The sequence below is a fragment of the Rosa rugosa genome, chromosome 4 (genome assembly GCF_958449725.1).
Source record: "Rosa rugosa chromosome 4, drRosRugo1.1, whole genome shotgun sequence".
Classification (NCBI taxonomy): Eukaryota; Viridiplantae; Streptophyta; class Magnoliopsida; order Rosales; family Rosaceae; genus Rosa; species Rosa rugosa.
This window is the reverse complement of record NC_084823.1, coordinates 26026889-26051906: the sequence shown is the minus strand read 5'-3', so window position 1 is coordinate 26051906 and position 25018 is coordinate 26026889. Positions and strand designations below refer to the sequence as shown.

At 35.4% G+C, this 25018-nt stretch overlaps 2 protein-coding genes across 2 annotated transcripts; one reads left to right on the top strand and one right to left on the bottom strand.

Moving 5' to 3' along the window:
• Positions 1–540: 540 nt before the first annotated feature.
• LOC133746348 (26S proteasome non-ATPase regulatory subunit 12 homolog A-like) lies at positions 541–5709 on the top strand. Its single transcript, XM_062174530.1, has 12 exons — positions 541–687; positions 777–971; positions 1504–1611; positions 1714–1818; positions 1942–1998; positions 2122–2318; positions 3957–4056; positions 4132–4244; positions 4346–4499; positions 4585–4662; positions 5169–5396; positions 5488–5709. Exons 1-11 carry the CDS (start codon positions 685–687, stop codon positions 5385–5387), a joined length of 1329 nt encoding a protein of 442 aa, XP_062030514.1. The 5' UTR covers positions 541–684; the 3' UTR covers positions 5388–5396; positions 5488–5709.
• A 5002-nt stretch (positions 5710–10711) lies between these two features.
• On the bottom strand, positions 10712–23660 carry LOC133746187 (mitotic spindle checkpoint protein MAD1). Its single transcript, XM_062174351.1, has 16 exons — positions 23377–23660; positions 22989–23088; positions 22023–22183; positions 21382–21579; positions 21207–21299; positions 20743–20859; positions 17938–18185; positions 16978–17149; positions 16026–16136; positions 15734–15937; positions 14392–14554; positions 13871–13961; positions 13240–13309; positions 11947–12075; positions 11759–11797; positions 10712–11089 (listed from the first exon to the last, which is right to left on the bottom strand). Exons 1-16 carry the CDS (start codon positions 23557–23559, stop codon positions 11000–11002), a joined length of 2169 nt encoding a protein of 722 aa, XP_062030335.1. The 5' UTR covers positions 23560–23660; the 3' UTR covers positions 10712–10999.
• Positions 23661–25018: the final 1358 nt, after the last annotated feature.

Below are 25018 nucleotides of genomic sequence, written 5' to 3'. Positions count from 1 at the left end.
CAAAATTAATTTAGTCTAGCACACCATCAAACATGGGATATCACTATTGTGATTATTTTACTCTTTAGTCGTACGTAATTCCAAATATGAATAAGGTATTACTATAGCATAAGCATGGTTAAAGGAGTCATTGACTGTTACAGAAACTAAGGCGGGGCATAGTAGTCTTGTAAAACAAACATGCCCTAAAAGGCCTAAACATGATAAAAAGAAAGAACACTAGCCCACAGGTCTACCCGCAACTCTCCTAACTTTGAAAAAAATTACATAAATCATCTAGAAAAGCACGGAGAGGCATAGAGAACAGAACAATGCGAAATAGTTCAAGCTGCCCTTAGCAAGAGCACATGCAGTGTAGTTGCATTATCTGAAAATGTGGACATTTTCTCATTACAACTTTTAGCGTTATTAGAAAAGAAAAGAAGAAATATCAGACATTCAGACCAAATTAAAAGAGAAAAGAAAAAGAAAGAAAGAAAGAAAAAATAGTGAATTGCAAGAAATTACTTGGGCCACTGAGATTGAAACAAAACGGGCTTAAAGTAGAGAAGCCCATTACTTGAAAGTTGAAACTCACTGCCAATATGTAGAGTAATGCTTGGTGTAAAAGGTCCGTCGTCACTTTCTTCTTGTTTCCTACCCTAAACATAAACAGTTCTGCTAGGTTGGTCTCGATCTTCAACGATGGTAAGCCTTTTCCCCGCAGATCTCTAAAACCCTAGTTTTGGGTATCGCTGTTTGTTCTTAATCGCTATGGATTTTGTGGAATTTCTCAGGAAGGAGGAGGCAATTTAGACGCTCAAATAGAGCAATTGCTCAACCTAGAGAAGCAGATGAGGCTCTCCGGCGACGTGGCCGGAACCAAGAAGGCCGCCACTGACATTCTTGAGCTCTGCTTCAAAGCTGCTGCTTGGAAGACCCTCAATGACCAGATCCTTGTCTTGTCCAAACGCCGTGGTCAGCTCAAGCAGGTTTCCATTCTTTGCCATCTATATATATATATATCTTCAATCAACTTTTAAGTTCCTCTAGTACCAAGCCAGTTCAATTTTTTTTTTTTTTTTTTTGGAGTTTTTGATAAAAAGTATATATCCAATGTATTTCTGTGAAGAATTCGATGAAGTGTGTATACATCTAACTATCGTTGTGTGAGTTTTAGACCGGTGTTTGTTGAATTGTATGAAAAGAAAAGGTTTCTCTTGTGAGCCAAATTCAGTTCCTTGTTCATGAAAAAGAAACGAAAAAAAATGTAGATATTTAGTTGTGTATCCTCGTCTCTTGGTTAGAGTATACTGATATTGTAGCTATATGCTGCTTTGGAATCATGGGATGCATCTTATCTGTGTGGTTTGTCTTTGATGAAGTATTGTCAGTGATCCATTGGTAATTGTGTGCAGATCAACTTAATCTAGATATCTGTTTCTAGTTTTCATTGACCATTATCTTTGCAAGAGTTGTGTGCTTTGACTGTTTATTCCTCATGGGCTGTCTGTTTCCATACAGGCTGTAACTGCAATGGTCCAGCAAGCAATGCAATACATTGATCAGACACCAGATCTTGAAACTCGTATTGAGCTTATTAAAACACTAAATAATGTTTCTGCTGGAAAGGTATACATGTGCTTGAGAGCTTCAACAGCCTCTTTTCAAATTATGCAATGTAATTTTGTGATTGGTTTAAAAATTTTATGAATTCTGTTGCTTGTCCTTTAGATATATGTTGAAATTGAGAGAGCTCGGTTGATCAAAAGACTTGCAAAGATTAAGGAAGAGCAAGGCCTTATTGCTGAAGCTGCTGATCTGATGCAAGAAATTGCGGTCAGTGTGGAAATTATTATCTTCTTTAACCCCTCCCCCTCCCCCTCCCCCTCCCCCATAGAATAAAAAACAAACACGAGAAAACAATTTCAGGTACTCATTTTTGTGCGATATGCTTGACAGGTGGAAACTTTTGGTGCTATGGCAAAAACTGAGAAGATTGCATTCATTCTTGAACAAGTATGGTCTAGTTTTCTTTTGAATACTTATCTTCACCATGCACACATTCATTGGAAGTACAACTATTAGGTTTTAGTCTTCATTATCATTGTGAGCCACTCTGAGGATAATTAAATTTTGCAGGTACGTCTGTGCTTGGACCGACAAGACTATGTTCGTGCTCAGATACTATCAAGGAAAATTAGTCCAAGAGTTTTTGATATTGATGCTTCAAAAGAAAAGAAAAAGCCTAAAGAAGGTGACGGTATTGTTGAAGAAGCTCCAGCTGATATACCATCGCTGCTAGAGTTGAAAAGGATCTACTACGAATTAATGATAAGGTATATCAGTGTTCATTCATTTACTGATCTCTGTTTCTATTTCTTTACACGCTTAACCAGCTTGGCTATTTATCTAGATTTTTTGAGGTTTCATGAGCCATAGAACTCTTATATCTTTGTGTGCTGCTTAGACACAGTCACAGGCATCTCTATAAACTTTCATAGTTATTTGAATGCAAATTTGTCCGTATGGAATTGATGTTTTCATTTCTCTCAAACGTCCCGAGGTAGTGTTTGTTTTGCGGTTTTGCCATATAGCATTGGAAGGCATTCCTTTCCCATGTTTGTAAGAGCAATTGCGGGGTTTACCTGCATCATGGTATCCAGAACTGACAAGATTAGTTTCATGGATGTTTAGCATTCTGAAAGGAATAGGTGTATTTCCCAACTCCAATCCCTGTATGAAGAAGGATGCCACTGTTCCATTTGCGCTCTGAAATTTGAATTTTCTATTCTGATTAGTATGTCCATTTCAGCATGTCCTAATCTGGAATGGGAGCATTCGGTTGATTGGGTATCTAAAAACCCCATTCAAGAAAATTTATGGAATTCCTATAATCTGATGATGCGAAGTTAACTACTGATAACTTCTTGGTCTGGCAGTGTTTTGCTGGGTCTGTTAATTAAATTCATTACCAAAAAAGTTAGGATGAATGAAGGTTTAATAAAATGGTCTGGCCCGCCCATTGTTTGCTCCCATGTGGTCTGAGGTTCAACCCCCTCAAGGTACCTAGCTGTTTTCTATAGTTTTCTGGTTAGGAGGGAGACTGCAGTTTAAAGCTGAGGACCTCCAAGCAAATCTAAGTCTGGGCATAATAAATATAGTTACAAGTCAATTTGTCTGTCTATCCAAATCATTAATGTTGAAGACCAAAATATTTGATGTGGTGAAATAGTGATTGTCAGCCTATAGTTTATCTAATGATATTTATAAGGATCTTCATGAAATTTTATGTCTAAAATTGGGTATGCTATCCATGAAATCATCTTTTCTTTCGAGTTCCAGATGCTAGAAATTGAATGCTAGTGAATCAAGAGGCAACAATATATGTTGAACGTGTTACATATTGGATGCCTTGAATCTTCAAAGTATATGGGGCTGAAATGTGCAATCCCAGTTCTGCAAACTGCACTGCCACCGTCATTTATTTATTCATATTCACTGGGTTTGAGGGCAGAGAAAGGGAGAAGACAAAAGATGAGAAACAGCATAAGGGTGAATTTGGAAGTGAAAGTAGTACAGTGTGCAAAACGGGCAGTGCAAATTTCATTTCTCAATATCTTTGTTGAAATTGCGTGCTTATTGGATTTGGGAAAGCTTCTTCCTTGGATTCCTACAGTCAAATGCTCAACATTGTTTAGCTCATCCTCCTAGTAACCCTACATGTTTGTTTTTATTAAAGCCACTTCAAAGTTCATCTGGTTTCTCTTTAGTTAATTCTTAAGACCACTCTGTAAACCATCTGAATTGAGGATGATTAACTTCACAACTCTTTTTGCTTGGTTAATGTATGGAATAGAATCAATAGATTATGGATACTGGTTTTGTATTTGTTTGTATGTATTATAACAATGATTACCTTGAGATAGCTGTTGCTATAAGGTGATATACTGATACTGATTTTTTTTTTTTTGTAGGTATTATTCTCATAACAATGATTACCTTGAGATTAGCCGTTGCTATAAGGCGATATACGAGATTCCTTCTGTTAGAGAGAATCCAGCCCAGTGGATACCGGTATGCTCTTATTTGTAATCTTGTATTAAATCTCCTCAACTCTGTTGAGCTTCTCTAACATTTCTCTTCATCTAGGTCTTGAGGAAAATATGTTGGTACTTGGTTCTGTCTCCATACGATCCAATGCAGTCCAGCCTTCTCAATTCCACCTTGGAAGATAAGAATCTTTCTGAAATCCCTTATTTTAGGTATATTCAACTTTAGCATCTGTTGGATATCTCCCTTCATTTGGAAACATATTGTAATTTTAGTTTGACATACGAGGCCTGCCTTTGTTATACTGTTGTAGGTTGCTGTTGAAACAGGTGGTAACTATGGAGGTCATACAATGGACAACTCTTTGGAATACATACAAGGCTGAGTTTGAGAATGAGAAGAGCATGCTAGGAGGCTCTTTGGGTGACAAAGCAGCTGAAGATCTAAAGCAGAGAATAATTGAACATGTAGGTTTCCCCAGATATCATTATCTGCTATCCATTTCTCTATTTATTTAGCAATTACTTCTGCTGACATGTGGTGCTTTTGCAGAACATTCTTGTTGTTTCAAAGTACTACTCAAGGATTACGTTGAAGAGACTTGCAGAGCTACTGTGTCTGAGTATCCAGGTATGCTTTAAATCATTACAAACATTTTAATTGCAATAAAAAATGTTTGTTTTTTATACATGTGCATTTCCATATTTAATGGGGCCGCTGAAGGTGTTTGTATTTTGTCCTCTTGCTCTAAATTTTCGCTTGGTAGTTGAAAGGGATAGTTTCAAACTGTGAGGAAAAGTACAGGAGTTCAGTTCCAGAGGAAATCTCCATTTAATTTTTTTTTTGATAAATGTCCCATCTCTTTTTAAGAATAGTAAAAGGCCACTCTTTTTTGTTTCAATTTATGACAGATATGAAAACTTGATATAGAAGGAATTAAAGCACCACATATACAGGATTCCAAGATACCAATTATACTTTACTTTCCTGTTTCCAACCCTCCGGGATTCAAATTTTACTTTCAATTCCTATCGTACATGCTTCATGGATCGAGTTAAAGTTAGTGATATATATTTGAAAATCTAGTTTTGTTCCCGCTCTTGTTTAATCTGTAGTTTTGGTCCCTTACTATTCAGGAAGCTGAGAAGCATCTCTCGGATATGGTTGTGTCCAAGGCACTGGTGGCCAAGATTGACAGACCAATAGGAATAGTCTGTTTCCAAACTTCAAAGGATAGCAACAATGTTCTTAATTCGTGGGCTATGAACTTGGAGAAACTACTTGATCTTGTTGAGAAAAGCTGCCATCAGATACACAAAGAAACCATGGTTCACAAGGCTGCTCTGAAGGCTTAAAGATTTAAGGTAGAATTCCTGTGGTGTGGCATGCTTATTTTGGGATTTCAAAAGTGCGACGGATAACTGAAGCTACTTTCCTTTTGGATAAACTATGCAGGCAGGAATTGTTCCGCGGACTGAGTTTTCAATTCAAGCATTTGGATTAAATATGAAGGGTCGATCAAGCACGTCCCAAATTATTTGTTTCGCTAGATATGGCTCTTGGAACTAAAAGACTGCTGTGTACTACTGGCACATAACTTGCCAATTTAGTGTTTCACTTGTTTATCATGTTCTTTGGCCTCATTCTAGATAACATGGTTCCCGCCTTTTGTCTTCAGTAGCTTGTGCTTGCGCTTTTGATTGATGATTTGGTCTTTATCACTTGATTTCAAAATGGATGGTCACTAGCGTACAAGTGGTTCTATTTGTACTACCTTATCACACCCTTGATGTCATCACACGAATTCTTCGTATTTTGGGTTTAGGTCACAGGAAAATATCTGAAGTGATTGTGCCCCGTCATTTTAATGTGGGTAACTACCATTGAACAAAATGTTTTTTTTTTTTTTTTTTTTGTAAGTTAGAAATGATGACTTTATTGAAGGTAGCATCACAAAGTATCATGTCACATAGTGATTCATGAAACCAAGCTGCATATTCATAATACAACATAAACATTACACTCGGAAGCACGAACATTAGTTGAGTATATTATTAGAATGATATTCCCTAATGTGAGATATAAAATTATATTAGTTGTGACAATTTTAAAATATATTATATAATATTTGGTAAGGGGTCCGGATCAAGGGACATTTTTTTTTATACAAATTTTGACACACCTTGTAAGCCATTAGATTTTAAAATGTTCAATGGTCTGGATTCGTTCATTGAATGATGTCAACACAACACCAAGTGACGTGGATAATGACGTGACATTATATATTTCTAATTTAAAATTATAATTGGTTACACTTTTCTTTATTAAATAAAAAATCAAAATCAAGTATTGGAGAATACATGACATACACGAATACACGATCAAAAGGAAAAACAAAGAACAAGAACAGCAGAAGAACAAACGGCAAAAGAAAGTGAAAAAAGAAAACGGAAGAGCAGAAAAAGCTAAAAAGAAGATCATCTTCTCCAACTCCAGGCTTTCATCTGTATCCTCCCAACTATTTAGCTGGTTGGAACTAAACAATACTTACAACAAGAATACAGGTACATACTAGCTTAATTATCTGGTTTTGTTTGTCGATATGTGTATTAAGGTATTCAAGTATTTAGGGTTTAAGCATAGAATTGGTTGTGAAGTTTATGGTGTTCAATAAACTTGTTTTGGCAAGGAAACTTGCGTCTTAGATGACCCAGAAACGAAATAAATTGAATTACCATGGGAAACACGTATGATTGCCTTGTTCATATATCGATATGATTTGAATTTGATTGTATGATTGCCTAGTTTTGGTCAATTGGCGTTGGTCTCTTAAGAGTTATATATAATTTAGGTAGCTTTATGATTTGAATGCAGTTTTTTTTAGAATACAAAATTCAATGTCACAACATCTAAGCATTTGAAACAAAGAGTACAGAAGCTAGCCAAGAAACAAAAGTTCTTTCTCGTTTTATTTGACGTTAGAGCTTACTTGCACTTTAAATCCGGATGCAAAAAGAAAAACGATTGTTTCTACGAACCAAAGTAAGTTAACTTCTTTATTTATTTATTTGTCAGATCATATATTTCCACTTGATGTATAAATTAAAGTTTCTAATATTTTTATCTTGATTTGCACTTATAGGGAATGCGAATATGCAAGAGTCAGACAAAGTTTCGGACGAGGAAGATTCAGACAATAACGAAGAAGAATGAATTCAACTTCGTATCATGCTATTAATGTTCTTTTTTCTTAGCAACTACTGTTCTATATCTTTGTAATTTGTTTTATTTTTTATTTTAAAAGAGGATCAATTTACATTGAAACATGTTAGTTTTGTCGTTTTTGTTATTTCTGCTCTATCATCTTGACAGACAATCGTAGTCATTTATGAGCCATATTGCTTCATTATGTTATAAGCTTTCAAGGGTGTAGTATTTTCAGCATTGACCATTTATTCTTCAAGAAGGCTCAATTGATGTTGGAGAGGAAAGATCCCACATTGGAAAAGTGACAAATAAAATATAACTTATAAGTGGGTGGATCTCACCCAATTGTACCGAGGCCTTTTGTGATTAAAACCCAACACAACCACCCGATAGAAGTTGGGACAGTATCGGTACAATGGTGGGCCACGGGCCACGCTTGTCGCTGTTTAACATGGTATCAGAGCTGGTCCCTCTCCAATTACGTCTCCAATTATCATGGGCCCGAATTTGGGTTCCTTATATTGCCATCGGAAAATTCTGATTGGATTGTTACCATGTTAAACAGCGACAAGCGTGGCCCGTGGCCCACCATTGTACCGATACTGTCCCAACTTAACCACCCATTAGGTGTTGGGTTTTAATCACAAACAGCCTCGATACAATTGGGTAAGAGCCACCCACTTATAAGTTATATTATATTTTGTCACTTTTCCAATGTGGGATCTTTCCTCTCCAACACAATACTCCCTTCTTCTCCATGTCACTGATAAGCTTCCAAGACTCATCGAACTACTTGATTTTATTGTATCCAGAGATCACTGCATTTCAAGTAGCAACATCCTTCACACAGACCATGTCGAAAATCCCACGTGCCATATCAATTTGACCACAAAGAGAGTACATATGCAGTAATGCATTGTGAACAAAAGCATTAGAATCAAAACCATCACTTCAACGCATGGGCATGGAACTCTATTTCCTATTTCAATATAATATCACCAGTATATCCTCTTAACAAGAATGGGAATGTAGAGTAGTGGGGCTTCACACCCATCCTCTTTCATTGCTATATACATAGACATTCCATGGGAGCAATGTATCCTAAACTATAGCCTTTGATCATGGTGTTCCAAATGAAAACAATTAGTTCAGGAATCCTATCAAACACCTAGCGTGCATACTTCATGTCACCAAATTTATGCATACTGTTGAGCATAGTTGGCTATGATGTGAAACCTGTTTTAATGATTTGGACCTGAGATTGCTTTGATTACTCCCTCGTCTTCTTCTTTCTGGTGTCCAACGTTTTTTCCTGCTGTTCTTTTTTCTTTTGATCGTCATACTTGATTTTGATTTTTTATTTAATAAAGAAAAGTGTAATCCAATTATAATTTTAGATTAAAAATATATAATGCCACGTCATTATCCACATCACTTGGTGTTGTGTTGACATCATTCAAGCAACAAATCCAGACCATTGAACATTTTAAAATCTAATGGCTCACAAGGTGCGTCAAAATTTGTGTAAAAAAAGATGTCCCTTGATCCAGACCCTTTGGTAAGAAATGATTAGACAAAATTGATTAATTAGTAAGTACAAAGACACTTGTGATGAAATTAGAAGTGCATAGACGCACATGATTATTAGGAGAAATGTCCAAATACCCTAATTTTGAGGAAATTTTTTCTACTGTGCCCAACCTAACTTATTGATTTCCCAATTACCCATAAAATAAGTGATTTTATTCCCTAGTACCTAAATAATTTTTTTTTTTGGGACCATTTGACCCCTCCCTTTGTCACATAAAGAGAGAAATCATCGGAGACTTAGTCGGAGGTCATCAGTCACCTAATTTTGCCAGAAAAGTTGCTGGAAGTCGCCCAATGTCCTTAAAAAAGTTGCCGGAGACTATTATTGGGGGGCCAATAAAAGTTTATTTGTGTTTTATTAGGGGGCAATACAAATTTATTGGAGGAAGGGGGGGGGGGGGGGTGGCTAACCTCTCTAAAAATAGACAAATAAAACTTTGATTCAGGAACAAGATGAGGAGATTACATTAATTCAAAACCCTTTACTGGGGGGGGGGATAAAAATTTATAGCATTTTATTGGGGGGCAATAAAATTTTATTTAGAGGAAGAGAGACTCATCAACCTAAAGTTAGACAAATAAAACCTTGATTGAGGAAGAAGATGAGGAGATTGCACCAATTCAAAACATTTTGGGGGCAATTAACTAAAAGTTGACTTATTTTTGTTTACTTAAAAAAACTTTCTTCACGGAAGTTGTAGAGAACGTTAAACTGAGTCCGTGGATATGTGACACACTAAAATCGGTGTTGTAATGAAGGATTTAAGTTAGTGGCATTTTTGTAATTTTGAAAACTCAATAAATCAGTTCCAAACCTAGATTTTTTTTTTCCCAATGCCGAAACTTTGTGGCGTCGCAGTAGTCTCATCTGGCACCTCCGGCTATGAAATTTATCCCATTCTCTTCGTCTTCGAACCCTCTTTCCTACCATATGTGTCTTGCACCATGTTATTCGCCAAGTATCACATCTCAATTCAACCCGAAGACGAAAATTCGACCAACGAAATTTAGTGGCAGTGCGAGAGGGGGAGAGGGAGTGTAGTGACAATGCGTAATTCTTAATTTTTCAAAGCCTAAAATGGACATTTTGCTGTTAAATTGAGCAAGTGGAAATAGAAATCTCTTGGTGGTATGAGTGGGAGTTCCTTTGCCTAATTTTATGCATTTAGTCAAGGCCTTTTATTTTTTTGGTAAGTCATGGGCACACATGATTCATGGTACAAAAATCAAGAAGGTAAATGAAATTTACTCAAAAAAAAAAGTTAATGCTGATGTGTTCAAAACTTCAAATCTTTGAGCCTAATCCATGGAGGCATGACTCTTTACAAAAGGTCATTGACTCATTGATCCTGTGATTTTGACCACATTAGAGGAGTGCAGAATGTAGAATTATTGTAGACTTGTGATAGATGATAGTAAAGGCAAAATAAACCTTCAGTTGATAGATGATAGTAAAGGCAAAATAAACCTTCAGTTGCTAATAACACTCGAATCCCACATTTTCTTTAACTTTTTTTTTTGAAAACATTCTACTTTTTCTTTCCAAGTCTTGTATGCCAAAAAAAATAAAAATCATGATATTGAGAGATTTTTCTTTTTTGATGAAAATTGTTTGGAGAAAGTACTAGGATTTAACAACTTTATCAAATTAGGAACTGTACCATTCAATTACCAAAAGCAATGGTTCTCTTTTAATTGTGATCTTGTTTTCCTTTCTTACCACTAAGGCTAATTTGATTGTTTGTTGCGTCTGTACAACTACGTCTTGGCTTCTGTGGCTTTGACTATGAGAGCTCTGTTCATCTTCAGTTTAGCCTTGGCTTTCTGATGATGTATGGTTGGCCTGCTTTCCAGCTTTTTAACAAATATCTTTGACCAAAAAAAAAAAAAAACAATGGTTGATACAAACCAATAAAAAAATGGCAATTACACTGTAGCCATCCTCTTCAAAAGGATGCAATTTCCAGCATAACAGCCGTCATTGCAGCATGGCACAACAATATTAGGGAAGAGTACCATCCAACCTTCTGTATCCTAGATTCCAAAAGTACTAGGAAAAATAATGATTAATTTTAAATTTAAATAAAATGTAAGCAAATACAAAAACAAAACCAAAAAAGGAAAAATAAAAATAAAGTATGTGCAGTATAGGCAAGTAGTTGACTCAGTCTTAGCTCAGGGTTCGCCGGTTGAACGACTCCACTGTTAAATTGGCAGTGAAAGCTGGGATTGAATTCATTTTCCGAATAAATATCTCAACCTGCAAAATAATGTTCTTAGATGAGCTGATGAGGAAACTTTTCAGTTTTCACGTAAGCAAGTTGAAAACCAGCAACAAATTGATAAAACAAGGTCATAGACAAGAATTGGACTCTCTGAATACCATATCGATCCAATGCGAAACTATATATTTTGCTATGGAGAAAATTGCTTTCGCCGAGTGTCAGGTATATTGATGCGGCAATGCTAATTAGAAATTCATTTCCCAAAGAGTTAGCCGTGCAAGGAAAGATGAGACTCAAAAGGTGCAAAGGGGATTAGCACCCAAATCTAATTAGAAATTTTGCATTGATGCGGTAATGCTAAGTAGAAATTCATTTGCCAACGAGTTAACCGTGCTAGGAAAAATAAGACTCAAAAGGTGCAAAGGGGTGCTAATCCCAAATCTCAAACCTGAAAAAAAGAGGAATGCGTACAAGTCAGAACTATAAGAATCATGCCTGTCATTAACACCGGTCACATTATAACTGACATGAATATATATATATATATATATATATATATATATATATATGCAATTGAGTTTCCCAGGTAAAAAATGTGATAAATCTAAGAGGCTGATCCTCCATGCAAAGAGAAGTGACTATCCTACCAGTACAGAGTCATCAAAAGGGTCAAAAGAATTATTGAAAAACAATATGCTCTGTACCTGTTGAGATATCTCACGCTGAGAGGTATAATCATTTGCCTGATTAATCCAAAGACGAAGTAAGTATAAAAATTCTAGCATTTGTTATATTACTAAATCAAATACATAATAAAAGAAAAATCTGTGCATCCTCGGTCCTCCAAACATATACGGCCTAATAAAAAGACTTTTGTGTACCACCATCATACCAAAATGTTTGTAGTCCCTGATTCGTATTCAAATTCAAGCTTCTCATTATCGCTTTGAGCATATATAGATTGGAGGGTAAAACGTGTAACAGGGATACCATTCGGTCGCTGGTGTTCATCCATTACAATCTGCCAAAAAATTGTATAAGAAGGATCAGCATTACATTTTAATCTATAGCAACGATAGTCGATTTTAGTGCATTTTCATGATATCAGTGATGTACTTCCATTACTTATCAACATGTGAAATTGTAGGCTAACTTCTACAACGATACTTCTCAAAACAAAGAAAAAAGAGAATTAACCATTTATATAATTGAATAATGGGCATTCTAGTCCCAAGCTCACAACAAATTATCTTATACTGCTTGACTCTGTTTTCTACAAGCAAAGTGGCTACTGATTTAGTCTGCTTTGGCATTACATTACTTTTCTTGTGTTGTTTCATTGGAGGCCTATTTGGATTGTAGGCTAAGATTGAAAGATGCACATGATGTGAGAAACGAAGAGTACCCTCCAACCTTCTGTATCCTAGATTCCTAGTGCAACATTTAATTTAAGTTCATACATTGAAATGATGAAACCCTAAAAACTAAAACTTGCAACCAAAGAAAAGAATAAAACAAAATCCTAATTTTTTTTTTTTTTAAAAGGTCACTGCGATCTGACAGCTTTTTTTTGTTTTTTTTTTTCCTTTTTTTGTTATTAGAAACGATTCTATCAGACAACCAAGAAAGAAAAAAGAGAGAGCGTCCAAGAGTCCACAAAGGGCAGAACTACAAAACAAACAAACAACCAACAGCAACAATAGGACTAGGACAAAACATCAACTCCCTACGAGATCAAAGGCCATATATTACAGCACCCTTCCAATAAAACAGAACGGAAGAAAGATTGTAGTCTTTGAAAGCCTCCGAGACAGAGGCCCAAAGCGCTGCTCAATATCTTACTTTCTCCCAAAGCTCCTCCACCCCTACACCTAACTATTCTTCAAATATTCTTTTGTTTCTTTCCATCCAGAGCACTAAAATGACAGAGAGAACGCTACAGACCCAAACAACTGAACTTCAGGGTGCAGACTGGTGCGAAGAGAAGTTTAGGTACTATAATGACATGAGGGTCATGATAAAAGTTTGTCAATATTCTACACTGTAATTTCTTGTCATAATTTTCAGTATAATTACTATTCAAATCAAGGGGAAACTTTGTATATCATAAACTGAAACAAATTCAAAAATGTTAGGTCAAAACTATTCATGAAAATGTAAAGACAATGAGTAATATATCTTATACCTTGTAACCAAAAAGCTCACAACATGCTCTCCTGAACACTGAAATTCTGTCAGCAAAAACAGTCTTGTACCTGTTCCATGGTATATTCAAATGTTCAACCTACGTGAAGCATTATACTTTAGGTAAAACCTGAACAAACAATGCAAAGCATACCAAAACATACCATCTACCAAAAGCTTAAGCTATTAGGATATCCCCCAAACAACTATATCCAAAAAGTTTACAAACAGATGCTATCTGCCCTCCTCCCAGTAGGCCCCAGTAACAATGAAATGGGGTATATTCAAATGTTCCACCTAAGTGAAGCATTATACTTTAGGTAAAACCTGAACAAACAATGCAAAGCATACCAAAACATACCATCTACCAAAAGCTTAAGCTATTAGGATATGGCCCAAACAACTATATCAAAAAAGTTCACAAACAGATGCTATCCGCCCTCCTCCCAGTAGGCCCCAGTAACAATGAAATACATTCTTCTTAAATTTAAAGAACCAGAAAAAATAGGGAACCAAAAGCTCTAATACTGTGATAAGTTACCATTTTTCTCTAAGAGCAAAAGGTTTCAAGCTAAAGAGAGTAGACAATGACCAAGCTTCACACATACTAAGAATAGTTATCGGTCACGCACCTTTCCTCACGTTTTTCAAGAGTTGCGATTTGTTCTTTCAACTGCACAATCTTTCCGGATATGTCGGAATCCACCAATTTCCCAGCTTCACCTGAATCATTTATGAGAAACAGGATGTGACTAAGCTTAATAAAACATATGAAACAGATAAATTTGATGACATAAAAAATACAATGATAAAATATTCTTAGGTTTTGTCAGTACCGCTTACGTTAAATACTCTTTAAGGTAAAGAAATATCAAAATAATGGATATTCCAAATGACAAAATTTATGGCTCCAGGATTTTGAAGTTTTAAGTTCTGTTTGGAATATCCGATTTCTATGTTTGGATGCATTAGAAGTAAAACATGAGCAGTAGAGGTAGTGATGGGAATGGCAGCAATGGTGGTGGTGATGGGTGGTAATAGTGGCTGAAGCACCACTTAATGATGCAAGTTTGTCATGATCTTAAAAAGGAAAAGAGGTGGTAGCATTTTACACAAGTTTGTCATAAAAAGATGGGTAGAACCGTGTACTGACCTGACTGGCTTTTCAATTCTTCAACGGCTTGTAACTTCTCCTTTGTCTTCTGTAGTTCAGTTCTTAATGCCTCTATAGTTTGTTTTGCTTCATTATCAACAGTAAGAGTATTCACCATTCGTAAAACTTTTGTATTTGCAGCAGAGAAATCTCCGTGGCCCAGCTGTATTGGCGAAAAAGCACTTAATTACATAATCCACAGCAAGTTTTGCAGCTTGTAAATCAGTTTTTCAATTTAAGATGCAAAAGACTGAAAGACAATCTCTCTTCACTCCAGATTTTGCTGAATACTTTGAGCTAAATATTCAACAAATTGAACACAAATCAATTTACAGGAGACGGTGAAAACAAAAACAAAGCAAACATTCACAACATTCACCCAAGATGAACATAACATTTTATCAAATAAGATATGAAAAACAAGTATTAAAACATAGAGGCAAGCCTCAAACAACTGGTCCTATAGCATTTCAAATATTTTAGGTAGGGCCAACTGGCCAACAAGGTTTCCATCTTTCTTTGCATGTATTTGAGAAAAAAACCATTAAAAATAAATATAAATAAAAAAGTAAAGAAAAAACCAACCAAAAAACAATTGGATAAGAGAAATAAAAGCCAAAGAAGCGACATAATAAGAACGGATGCACTGTAAAATGACGCGGGCAACGTGACCTGAAAGCCATTTTTATATTTTATGGAAAGGGATAAATAAGAATAAGTAGAATAAATGAACTTACAAACTACAATGTAAGTATGAACCAGTTAGAAAAAAAAAAAAAAAAGACCTGAACGCATGGACCAATGACAATAGAACATTGTTATAGTATTAAAAATTTGAATGGCATGTACTACTGCTGTTTGCACTAGTAATCGGTATGTGGGAGCCCACAATGTAAATAACATAGAAGTATAGTTGCAAATAGTAGCTTTGTACTGACAATAAAGGTTACGGCCCTTTAGCTTTTGTTATAACTTTTAGGTGCATGTCATTGAGTAGTTGAATTGATTAGCTGAAAGCACATAAGGAGAAATGGCAGCTGAGGCCTATAACTTCCGGGTACTCTGTGCTTACACACAGTCGCGCTGGTCATCCCATATGCGGAGAAGTGGAGAACCAACAGGCAAGCTTATAACAACATGGGTCCTAAGGTAAAATTGAGCGTACAAAGAAAGGAAAACCATAACATGTTTGAAATCTCTCAATGTAGAGTGGAAAAACCTAGTATGTGTAGTAATCACATTCTTTTACGAAAATCCAAGATTAGTGGGGGAATGTTCCTTTCATGTTTAGAAAAAGAACCAACTCATATCAATAAATCATTTAGATAATTTTGAAACCTACCTTGGACTCCAGCAGAGAGATCTCTGAACGAAGTTGATCACCCTCCCTCTCCAATGACTTCACTTTTCTCGCTTCAGTTTTTAATCTATCATTGAGCGACTTTATTTCTTCACGTTGACAACTATTAACTTGTTTTTGTTCAAATAGAGCAGAATCTAGTTCTTTAATATAGCCTTCCTTCTTCGCAAGAGACGATTCAAGCTCCTGCATGAGCAAACCAGGAGACCAAACAAAGAACTTAAAAAGAGATTTCACCAATTAGAAATAATACAGAAAAAATAACATCTATAACCTTAAGAAGAGTTTGACTGGTTGCTTCATCTCCTGCACCATCACTCTTTGCCCGCTTGAATTCATTGATGTCATTTCTCAACTTATCTCTTTCCTCAGTAACTCTAGAAAGCTGCAAGTTTAAATTTGCCATAACTAATTCTTGAAATGAAAAAGAATAAAGACAAACAAACAACAAGACAAAAGAAGAAGAAGAGGAAGAAGAAGAGGAAGGAAATCATGGCACCAAAAAAGATAAAACATACTACAAACATTGGGATCTAAACAAATAAAGACAACAAAATGTCAAAACACCAATATAGATTCCTGCCATTACTATGCATCTATCAGCTGAAAGAAATAAGCATGCAACTTTAAATACCATAGAGGAACTGGAAATTATAGCATAAAGCTTATGATAACCAGCATTTTTCAGCACTGATATCAAGAAGAATAAAAATAAAGCCATATCACTGATGCACTACATGTCTACACATATACTGGACAATGTCGGAATAATGTTATGCAAAGAAATTAGTCTTAAGCATATACCATTCTCTCTTTGGTGATAATTTAGGCTAAAGGTATTATTATTCCTATCATATAGGGTTTCTAAGCATTCCTGAATGAAACTGGCATATTGATTGAGAATAGTTAAGAATATTGAAAAAGTTCCTCGACTTTCTTGTTCTAGTTGTCTCTATCCTGCAACAACTAGTGTTAGACCAAACTCAATACAACATCATGGGGAAGCCACTACAGACTACTAGGTCCAAACTTTTGTAAGAAACCACTACAACTACAAGAAGCAAACTGACCAGCAAGACATAAAAGAGAACTGAACAGAGTAGAGTGAAATCCCGCCATGTTACCTCCCAGCTTGAGAGATAAGAAAAAAGGGGGACACATGAATAATAAGCTTTGTTTTAGACATAAAAACAAGACTGCATAAAACTATCAGGTTACATGCTTACCATCAGTTCAATCCTGTTAACCTCTGATTTTGTTACCTCCAACTTCTCTCTCATCAGTTCAGCCTCAGTTTCAGCATTTTGTTTACCAATTAGTGCAGCATCCAGAGCTACCTCCAATTGTTTCAAGCGGGCAGTTGCCTCACCCTCCCTCTTCGTGCTATCAATTACCTCTCTGCATTAGAGGGAAAACCTCAACAATTGGAAACTGAAAACATGCACATTCAAATATGTATACAACTCTTCAGATGATAACAAATGATAAGCAAACAAAAGTAAACAAAAAAAAAAAATTGCAAGAGGATTTAGGATAACGTAGGGCGGCAATTGGACAAACTGGAAATCCTCACAAATAGACAACTGACAACTCAGACCAAAAGAAATTGAAAACCCAGAGTTCCCAAAACCCAACCAAAAAATTAAGATATCAGGCCTGAGCATGATAAATCTTCAAACATAAAATACAGATGGTGTCAAAACAGGGCTGAAAATGATGTGGATAGTCCCATCACTGATACAATAAAAAAAATGTAAATAAAAAATAAGTAAATAATAAAAATAATGAATAAAAAAGCTGGGAATAAATTATCCATACATAGCTCAAAGAAAATACGTAAATATATGTTCAGCTCTAAAAAGATGGTAAAAACAAAATTAGACTTATAAGCTTCCAGAAGAGTGAGTTCTCAAAGAGAAAATCTATTTCTGAAATTATCAATAACAGATATTCAGTTAAGTCACACTCACACCTACCCACTGAGAAAAACTTTGAAGATAAAACTAAAAAGGATGTCAACCTTGCCTGACACGACTTTTTTTTTTTTTTTTTTTAATATCTTCCACATCCTCTAAATGGAAGAAACAAACAAACCTTTCTCTTTAAGTGAATAATTAGTGAAATTATTTGTTCTTCTAACACATCCTGGAAAACGAGCTTAAACTGACATCAAGCTATACACATACTTTTGTAAAGCTCCAAACTTCACAGGTATATCATCACAACATGACACGCCTGGAATGTCTTCGGTCATCAACTTCCAAGATGTCAACTCATCCTCCAACTTCTTCATGCTCGGGTGAAATTCTTGTAATTTGGATAACTCTGACTCTGCCCTCTCTCTACGGCCCTTTTCTTCCAGCAATTTTTCTTTCAACAAATTCACATCTTCATGAGAAGACTTCAGCTTTCTCGCTGCCCTCACTTCAGCTTCCTAGTGAAAAGTAAAAGACAATCAATCATAATCAGAGGATAATTACCATAACTCAATTTTTTTATTACAAACTACAAAGATACATTCTAATCTCAAAGCAGTTCGAGGCCCCAAATACATTTTCCTTTATCAGTTTGATTCAGAGAAACAATTCCTCCCTCTTGCTCAATTTTATTTTAATTGCTAGTATCGTGAAAACAATTAGCATATTTGCAATCCAATTCATATAGGATAATAACCTAAATGAATAGGTTTGGTTAAGAATCAATCACGGACTTCAAAAAAAATTCTAACTTCAACAACAGAATTATGCTCTGCATATCATACAACATAGCCTTTGAAAGACTAGGAATTTTACAAAACAATATAGCTCTTGTTTTGCCTTGGAAACATGAAACTTACAATTGCAGTGAGTTTTCTTAGTTATGGTTATGGATGAAGATATATAAGAGAGATGAGAATTGTGAGATATATCTATATTATAAAAAATGAAAACTTTGTCTCTTCATTCTGGTTTTTTTTTTTCCCTACAAGAATTTTATTAGAGAGAAGTTTATTGATAATAGCACAAGATATACAAATGGATGAAAGGAGGACCAGAAGTCCCATCTATGCTTGCAGAACAACAATAATAACAAAAAAAAAAAACCATAAGATGCCTAACAAAAAAGAATCAGTGGGGAACAACAATCTCTCATTCCTAAAGAAATCTTCTGGAAATTCTATAATAAAACTTTAACACCAGTTGACAAGGAAAGGAAATAAACATATTCTGCTCCAAAGTAATCAACCGTGCTCCTAAATTTCCAAAATCTATGCTACAATAAATGTACAGTTGACTGACGCAAATGACACCACCACCTCCAAACCTAGCAATCTACTCAATAACCGAGAAGCAAAATCATATACCAAAAACAATTATCCATTGACAAAGTAGTTTTGTTAAAGTAAGATTTTGCCACCACTTTTGAAGTAAATCACTGGACACAGTCCAAAGTTCCACACTAAAGATTTAACTTTCGATGGAGGCGATACTTGCGTAAGAACTGAAAGATGAAATGGCTAGTAAAGATGATCATAAGTCAACTTTTCAGAGAATTACTATTACAGGATACTTAAAGACATAATGTTTTCAGAAAGAACTAGAAATATTATATTGTTGCAATCAAAGAAAGAGAATCCCTCCATTTTTATACCAAGGGTTTGGAAAAAGAAACTAGAGATTTAAATAGAACTCATAAAAGACACTACGATAATGGATAGAACAGAGATAAAAGTCTAGGTAAACAAAGCAGCAAAAGAATTTATTCCGCCAAAGGTCTCCCAGAATTTAATCCTGTCACTAATAACAACAAGGCAGTAGCCAAACTGGTATTAGCGATAAACTCAAAATATAGTCTTCCTAGGACACTTCTAGCCCATAATTGTTTTGATGAAAACATGTGTACTCTATTAGATTATGCCAAAAAGAGTTCTGCTCGAAAGGAAAAGTCCACTGCTAAATGGCTCAGAATAGAAATATTTCCCTGTTCCCAAGTCACCAGGTACTTAGACAGGCTGCCTGGTTGAAATTTTAGTAACAGTTGGTAAACTAGAGATATATTATCCTCAGACTAAAGTACGCTTCAAGAAGGCCTGATGCTAAGGTGACATAAAGTCAACCAAACCCTTTCTCATAGCATGATGTTTGATTTATCTTGATTCATTTGTACCAGTCATGAAAAACCATATAGGCAGCACTTGGAAACATAATTATGAACCACTCAATAATGTACACCAGGACATATAGCTAGAAATTCATAGGGCGACTTGTGGTGTGTGATATTATTTTTTCCGTCTTTTCATAAATCCTTAATCTGCCTGACTAAACAGTATAAGATCTGAGAAATAGCAAATCAAGATTACTAAAAAAATATACGGCACCCTATTATAAATAGTATGAATATGTTGTGTGTGTGTGTGTACATGTCAGGGCCCTTCTAGTGAGGGATCCCTTTTTTTGGCCATTTTAAGGGATCGATTATTAGACCAACTTTTATCACATATTAACATCTCCACCGTTCAATTTTTAGGCCTATATGAGTAGATCACTTCTGCAAATTTTCAACCAAATTGATAATCGTTAAGGCGTTCATAACTGTGAATTACAATTATAAACATGAATGGTTCAGGTTGGACAGATTTGGTTCGTCCTATGATTTAATCTAATTCGATACCTTAACGGTCATCAATTTGGCTGAACATGTGCAGAAGTGATCTATTCATGGAGTCCTAAGAACTGAGATGCCGATATGTGATCGAAAAGTGGGTCCCACAAAGAATCCCTCAAAATGACCAAAAAAAGGGACCCCTTAGTGGAAGGGAACTCCATATATATACATATATATGTAAAAGTATATATAAATATATGTGATAATATAACTATGCGTGCGTGTGTATAGTAAAGCATATAAATCAAGGAAGATGAAAATCAACTTTACATGACAATACAATCACTTATTAGAAAAAGAAAAAGAATAAAGAATAAAAAGTAATAAGATGAAGGAAGCAAACTTACAAAGTTTCTAAGCTCTTCTTGCAGATGTTTAACCAATATATCATTGTCTGTATGATTAACTTCTTGGAATGTGAATCTGGTTAACTTAGTCTCTGCTTCACTCTTCTGTTGCAAGCACTGAATAAAAAATAAAAATATTGTAGCATTTAAAAAAAAAAAATTAATCAAGTTATTGTACCAGCACACCATAATTCATGATAATTATTCAGCACACTACATTAATGAATTCTACTGTTTTGCAAGAAGATAAACAAAATGACAAGCAGAAAATATTTCAGCTTGTAGTGGACACTCAAGAACAGGGAAACCAAAATTAAAGTTTAACAAACATAGCTACCATAAAAGGCAAAGGTAAGACTTGAAATTGTAGAGGGCCAGGACATACATGTGAGAGACAAAGAAAGATAATAGAATTATTATTTTTTTGGCCAAAAAAGAAATATAGAAAAATAAGAGATATATACCTCACTAAGTTGCTTTTTAAGATCATCCAACTGCCCTTTCAGTAGTTGTGATTCTTTCTCAGCATTATGAGCTCTACATTCCATTCGTTCAAGCTGAGAAGAGAATGGTGAAATTTAGTACAGTGGATGATTGTATACAGACTACCATACTTAACTCAGAATCATCAGAACTCACATCAGCAGTTATTCTAGCAACAGAAAGCTTGGATTCTCTTTTAATATGTGCAATTTCATTGTTGAGATGCCTTTTCTCCCTCTCTATGCTTTCAGAAAGATGGCTTAGCTTTCCCTCTAAAACACTTGCTTTCTTCTCAGCCGAAGTGGCTGAAGTCTCAGCTTTCGTGCGAAGATTTATTTCAGTTTGGAGCTTTACCTGGAAATCAAAAGGCAATATGAAGACTAGGACATAGACATTTCAAATCCTACAACAGTTGGATGGGCAAGAACAATATGTGAATTTAAGAGATTGATATGAGTCTAACACAAAAAATAAATCACCGACTATATAAGGGAGACAGACCCACAGAATAAGAAGCTGAACTTACTGCATCTCCAACTAATGCAGGATCATCAGACCAGCTAATTTGTTTACATGTGTTATAGATGTTACTAATTATACACAAGCATTTCAGCATTTAAGAAAATGGAAACCAAAATTATGTTCTGCTTGATAAATGTATAAAAGGTATGAAATCATCTGAGTTTCATTAATGGGACCCCTTAAACTAGTAAAGTATAACAACAAAAAATAGTCATTCTCCTTGGCCATAATACGAAATGGTAGGGGGAGTCAACTCTTTGATTAATGTGTTATACCTCAAGTTCAGTGTATGATCGTATTTGTTTACTGAATCTTTCCTGAAAATCATGGACCTCCTTCAACTGTTGCTCCTGCAGAGCCTTTTCGCGTCCCTTTGCCGCGGAAAGTTCTTGTTCTGTATATAAAAATTGATCCCGAAATTTCTTCCTCTCCGATTCTGCAGCACATATAATATTACAGTTAGAAGCCAAGAACTGAAAATGGATAATAAAATAAAGAAGACTTTGAAAACATTAAGTTCGCAAAAAGAAAATTTAATAATAGCACCTAAAGAATTTTGAAACAACTCCAATGGTGTAATAGAGCAGTGATGCAAAAAAGAAGATATCTTGCTGTAATATTCATGATCTCAAATTTTGCAACACAAGTCTTATGGTTTTAAGGAACAAGGATGCAGGGTTAAATCAGAAATGGAGTTTTGATTCGCAAGATATAGGCATTATTATTTCAGGGGAAACCAACAAAATCATGCCCATATTATGTATACTTGTGTAAGGAAATCAAGTTGTGTCAAAGAGTCCAGACACTTTTCTCGAGTCTTAAATTAGTCATTCATGATTTCCAACTCGATAGCAAGTCAGTATCCTGGTACGAGTAAAAGGAGAAAATGTTCAAATGTGCATAAATGCATTCTACTCGAGCAAAGAGCACATCTAACATAACGTATCTTTCACCATTACATCTGCCTTTCTTTACCTGATCCAAAGGGGAAAAATGATGGAGTATACCACAGAGAGGTGTAAGGTAGAATTTCCACAAAAGAAATAAGTGAACTGATAAGACTGATGATTTGCTAAAATTCCTAAGAATTTTCGGATATTGATTGTCAAAAGCTAGGGTAACCAAACCAAAACCAATTGAGAATAACTGCCATGAACAGAAGTTTGAACTTGAGAAACATGAATAGATATTGCGGGAAATTAAAGCAACATATGTTAAGGGCAATACACAGGAACACCTACCAACTATGCGAAAGTTGTCATTTAATGCCTCCAATCTAGATTGATAATCCTGAACTTGCTTCTCTGCATTACTCAAGGCATCTAGAAACTCTGATTTAACCTGCGATAAAGAGAACAAGAGGTTTCTATTAGATTAACAACCTCTGGCCTCTAAACTCGTATAAGAATTGTAGGCAGGTCACACTGTCACAGCAACCAAAATTCAAAGCTTCCAGTATTAATGAGGCCACATTGAACTTGTATAAGGATATAACTGGTAGCAACAACTGTAAATGATAACGATTCTGAACTGTGCCCTAGTCTCAGGTAGAGGAGCAATCTGTCATTTATCTAAGGATTGAATAGCAAAATGAATGAATTGGAATTAGGAGGATGATTGGGAAAATACCATTTGGCGGCATTGATAGGTGCAGAGCATGTGGTGGGAGGAACCGTCGTCGGTAGGTTGAAGATGCGGGGAAGGAGAAGGGTGGTCCTCGTAGATGACGAGAGGGCCGGCCGCCGCAGACGGTGGTGGGCTCTCGATTTCCGGCCCCCGTCGCTTCTTCACTGGAGGAGTCCTCACTATCATCTTCTTCAACCTCTCTCTCGCTCTCAGCTCTCTCTCTCTCTCTCTCTGTGCGCCTGCCTAATTTGAATGTAAGGGCGCTAATAACAATCGCCCTAAAAGACTGTTAAGTTCACGATGGGTTTTACGTATTAAAATATTAAATTATGAAAATAGAATTTTAGCCTTAAATTCTATGGACCGCGCTTAATATGGACCATAGTCAGTAATAGTGTGTGAGCAACAGGTAGTTTATTTGATATAAGGTATGGGTTGGTTAGCTTCTGTTGTCTCTAGGCCTGTCACTCGGTCGGTTCGAATCGGTTATGGGCATTACTAACTTCAAAATCAAAGCTTTCGGTTTTGAAATTGACTTACCAATTACCAACTAAAACTTTCAGTTATTAATTATTTTTACCAAATTCGGTATTTCGGTTTTCGGTATTACCAAACTTTACAACAAATATATTTTCAAAATATAAATTAGAATGAAACAATACGACTTTACAGAAACTGAATAACACTCTTATATCTAGAGTCTCATAACTGACATATACAAAAGATATTGCATGTCCTTAAATACACAGCTAGAGATCTTTGTGCAACTCTACTTTCCAAAATACAAAAGGATCAGCTTTTTTTTTTTCCTACTTCTGCTGCTGAAATGAGGATACTAAGTTCTTTCTAAATATGAGCATCCCTGGTTCTTTCTGATATAAACAAAAGCTACCTCCAAGGTACAAAAATGCTAATTTAGTCTTCTATATAGAGTTAAAAATGCTAATTTATGCTAATTTCCTACGTTGATTGGATTTGATAATTAAATATTTTAAACATACAGTTAAAAATTTGATCATTTTCGTCCTCATTTCGACTTCAATCCATATGATCAATGACAATAGTTGTTTTTGTCCATGTAGTTATTAATTAGAGTTCATAAAGGGTAACCGCACTGAAACAAGATTTTGAGTTGTAACTTTTCACATTGGTAGATGGACCTCGTCTGTATGAGCCTGTGGTTTCAAAGGGCACAAAAATCGGATTTGAGAAAGAATTATTAAGGCCAAATTTGCGAAAAGGATATTTTGGTAAATGACTATAAAAGAATATTGACTGCATTGACCGAGACCGAAACGACGACAAACGAGACCGATTATTTCATATCATGTATATTACTATGCTATGAATACGTGGATGAAGTCAGATTTACCATCAGACTTTTTTTATTTATCAGCTCGCACGAAATAATGTTTATATGTCTACTAGTGTTGTCTACCATATTCATCGGTTATGTAGAAATGTATACCTATCAAAACCAACAAGTTAAAAAATCAATACATTGGATAACCGACCGGTGGATATAAAGAATGGGATAAGATACGCCTATGGTAAAAATATAAGCCGATTTCATCTTCGTATTAACCTCGATCCACATGGTCAATTGTAATGGCGTTATTACCTTTACAACTAAGATACCAGTAGT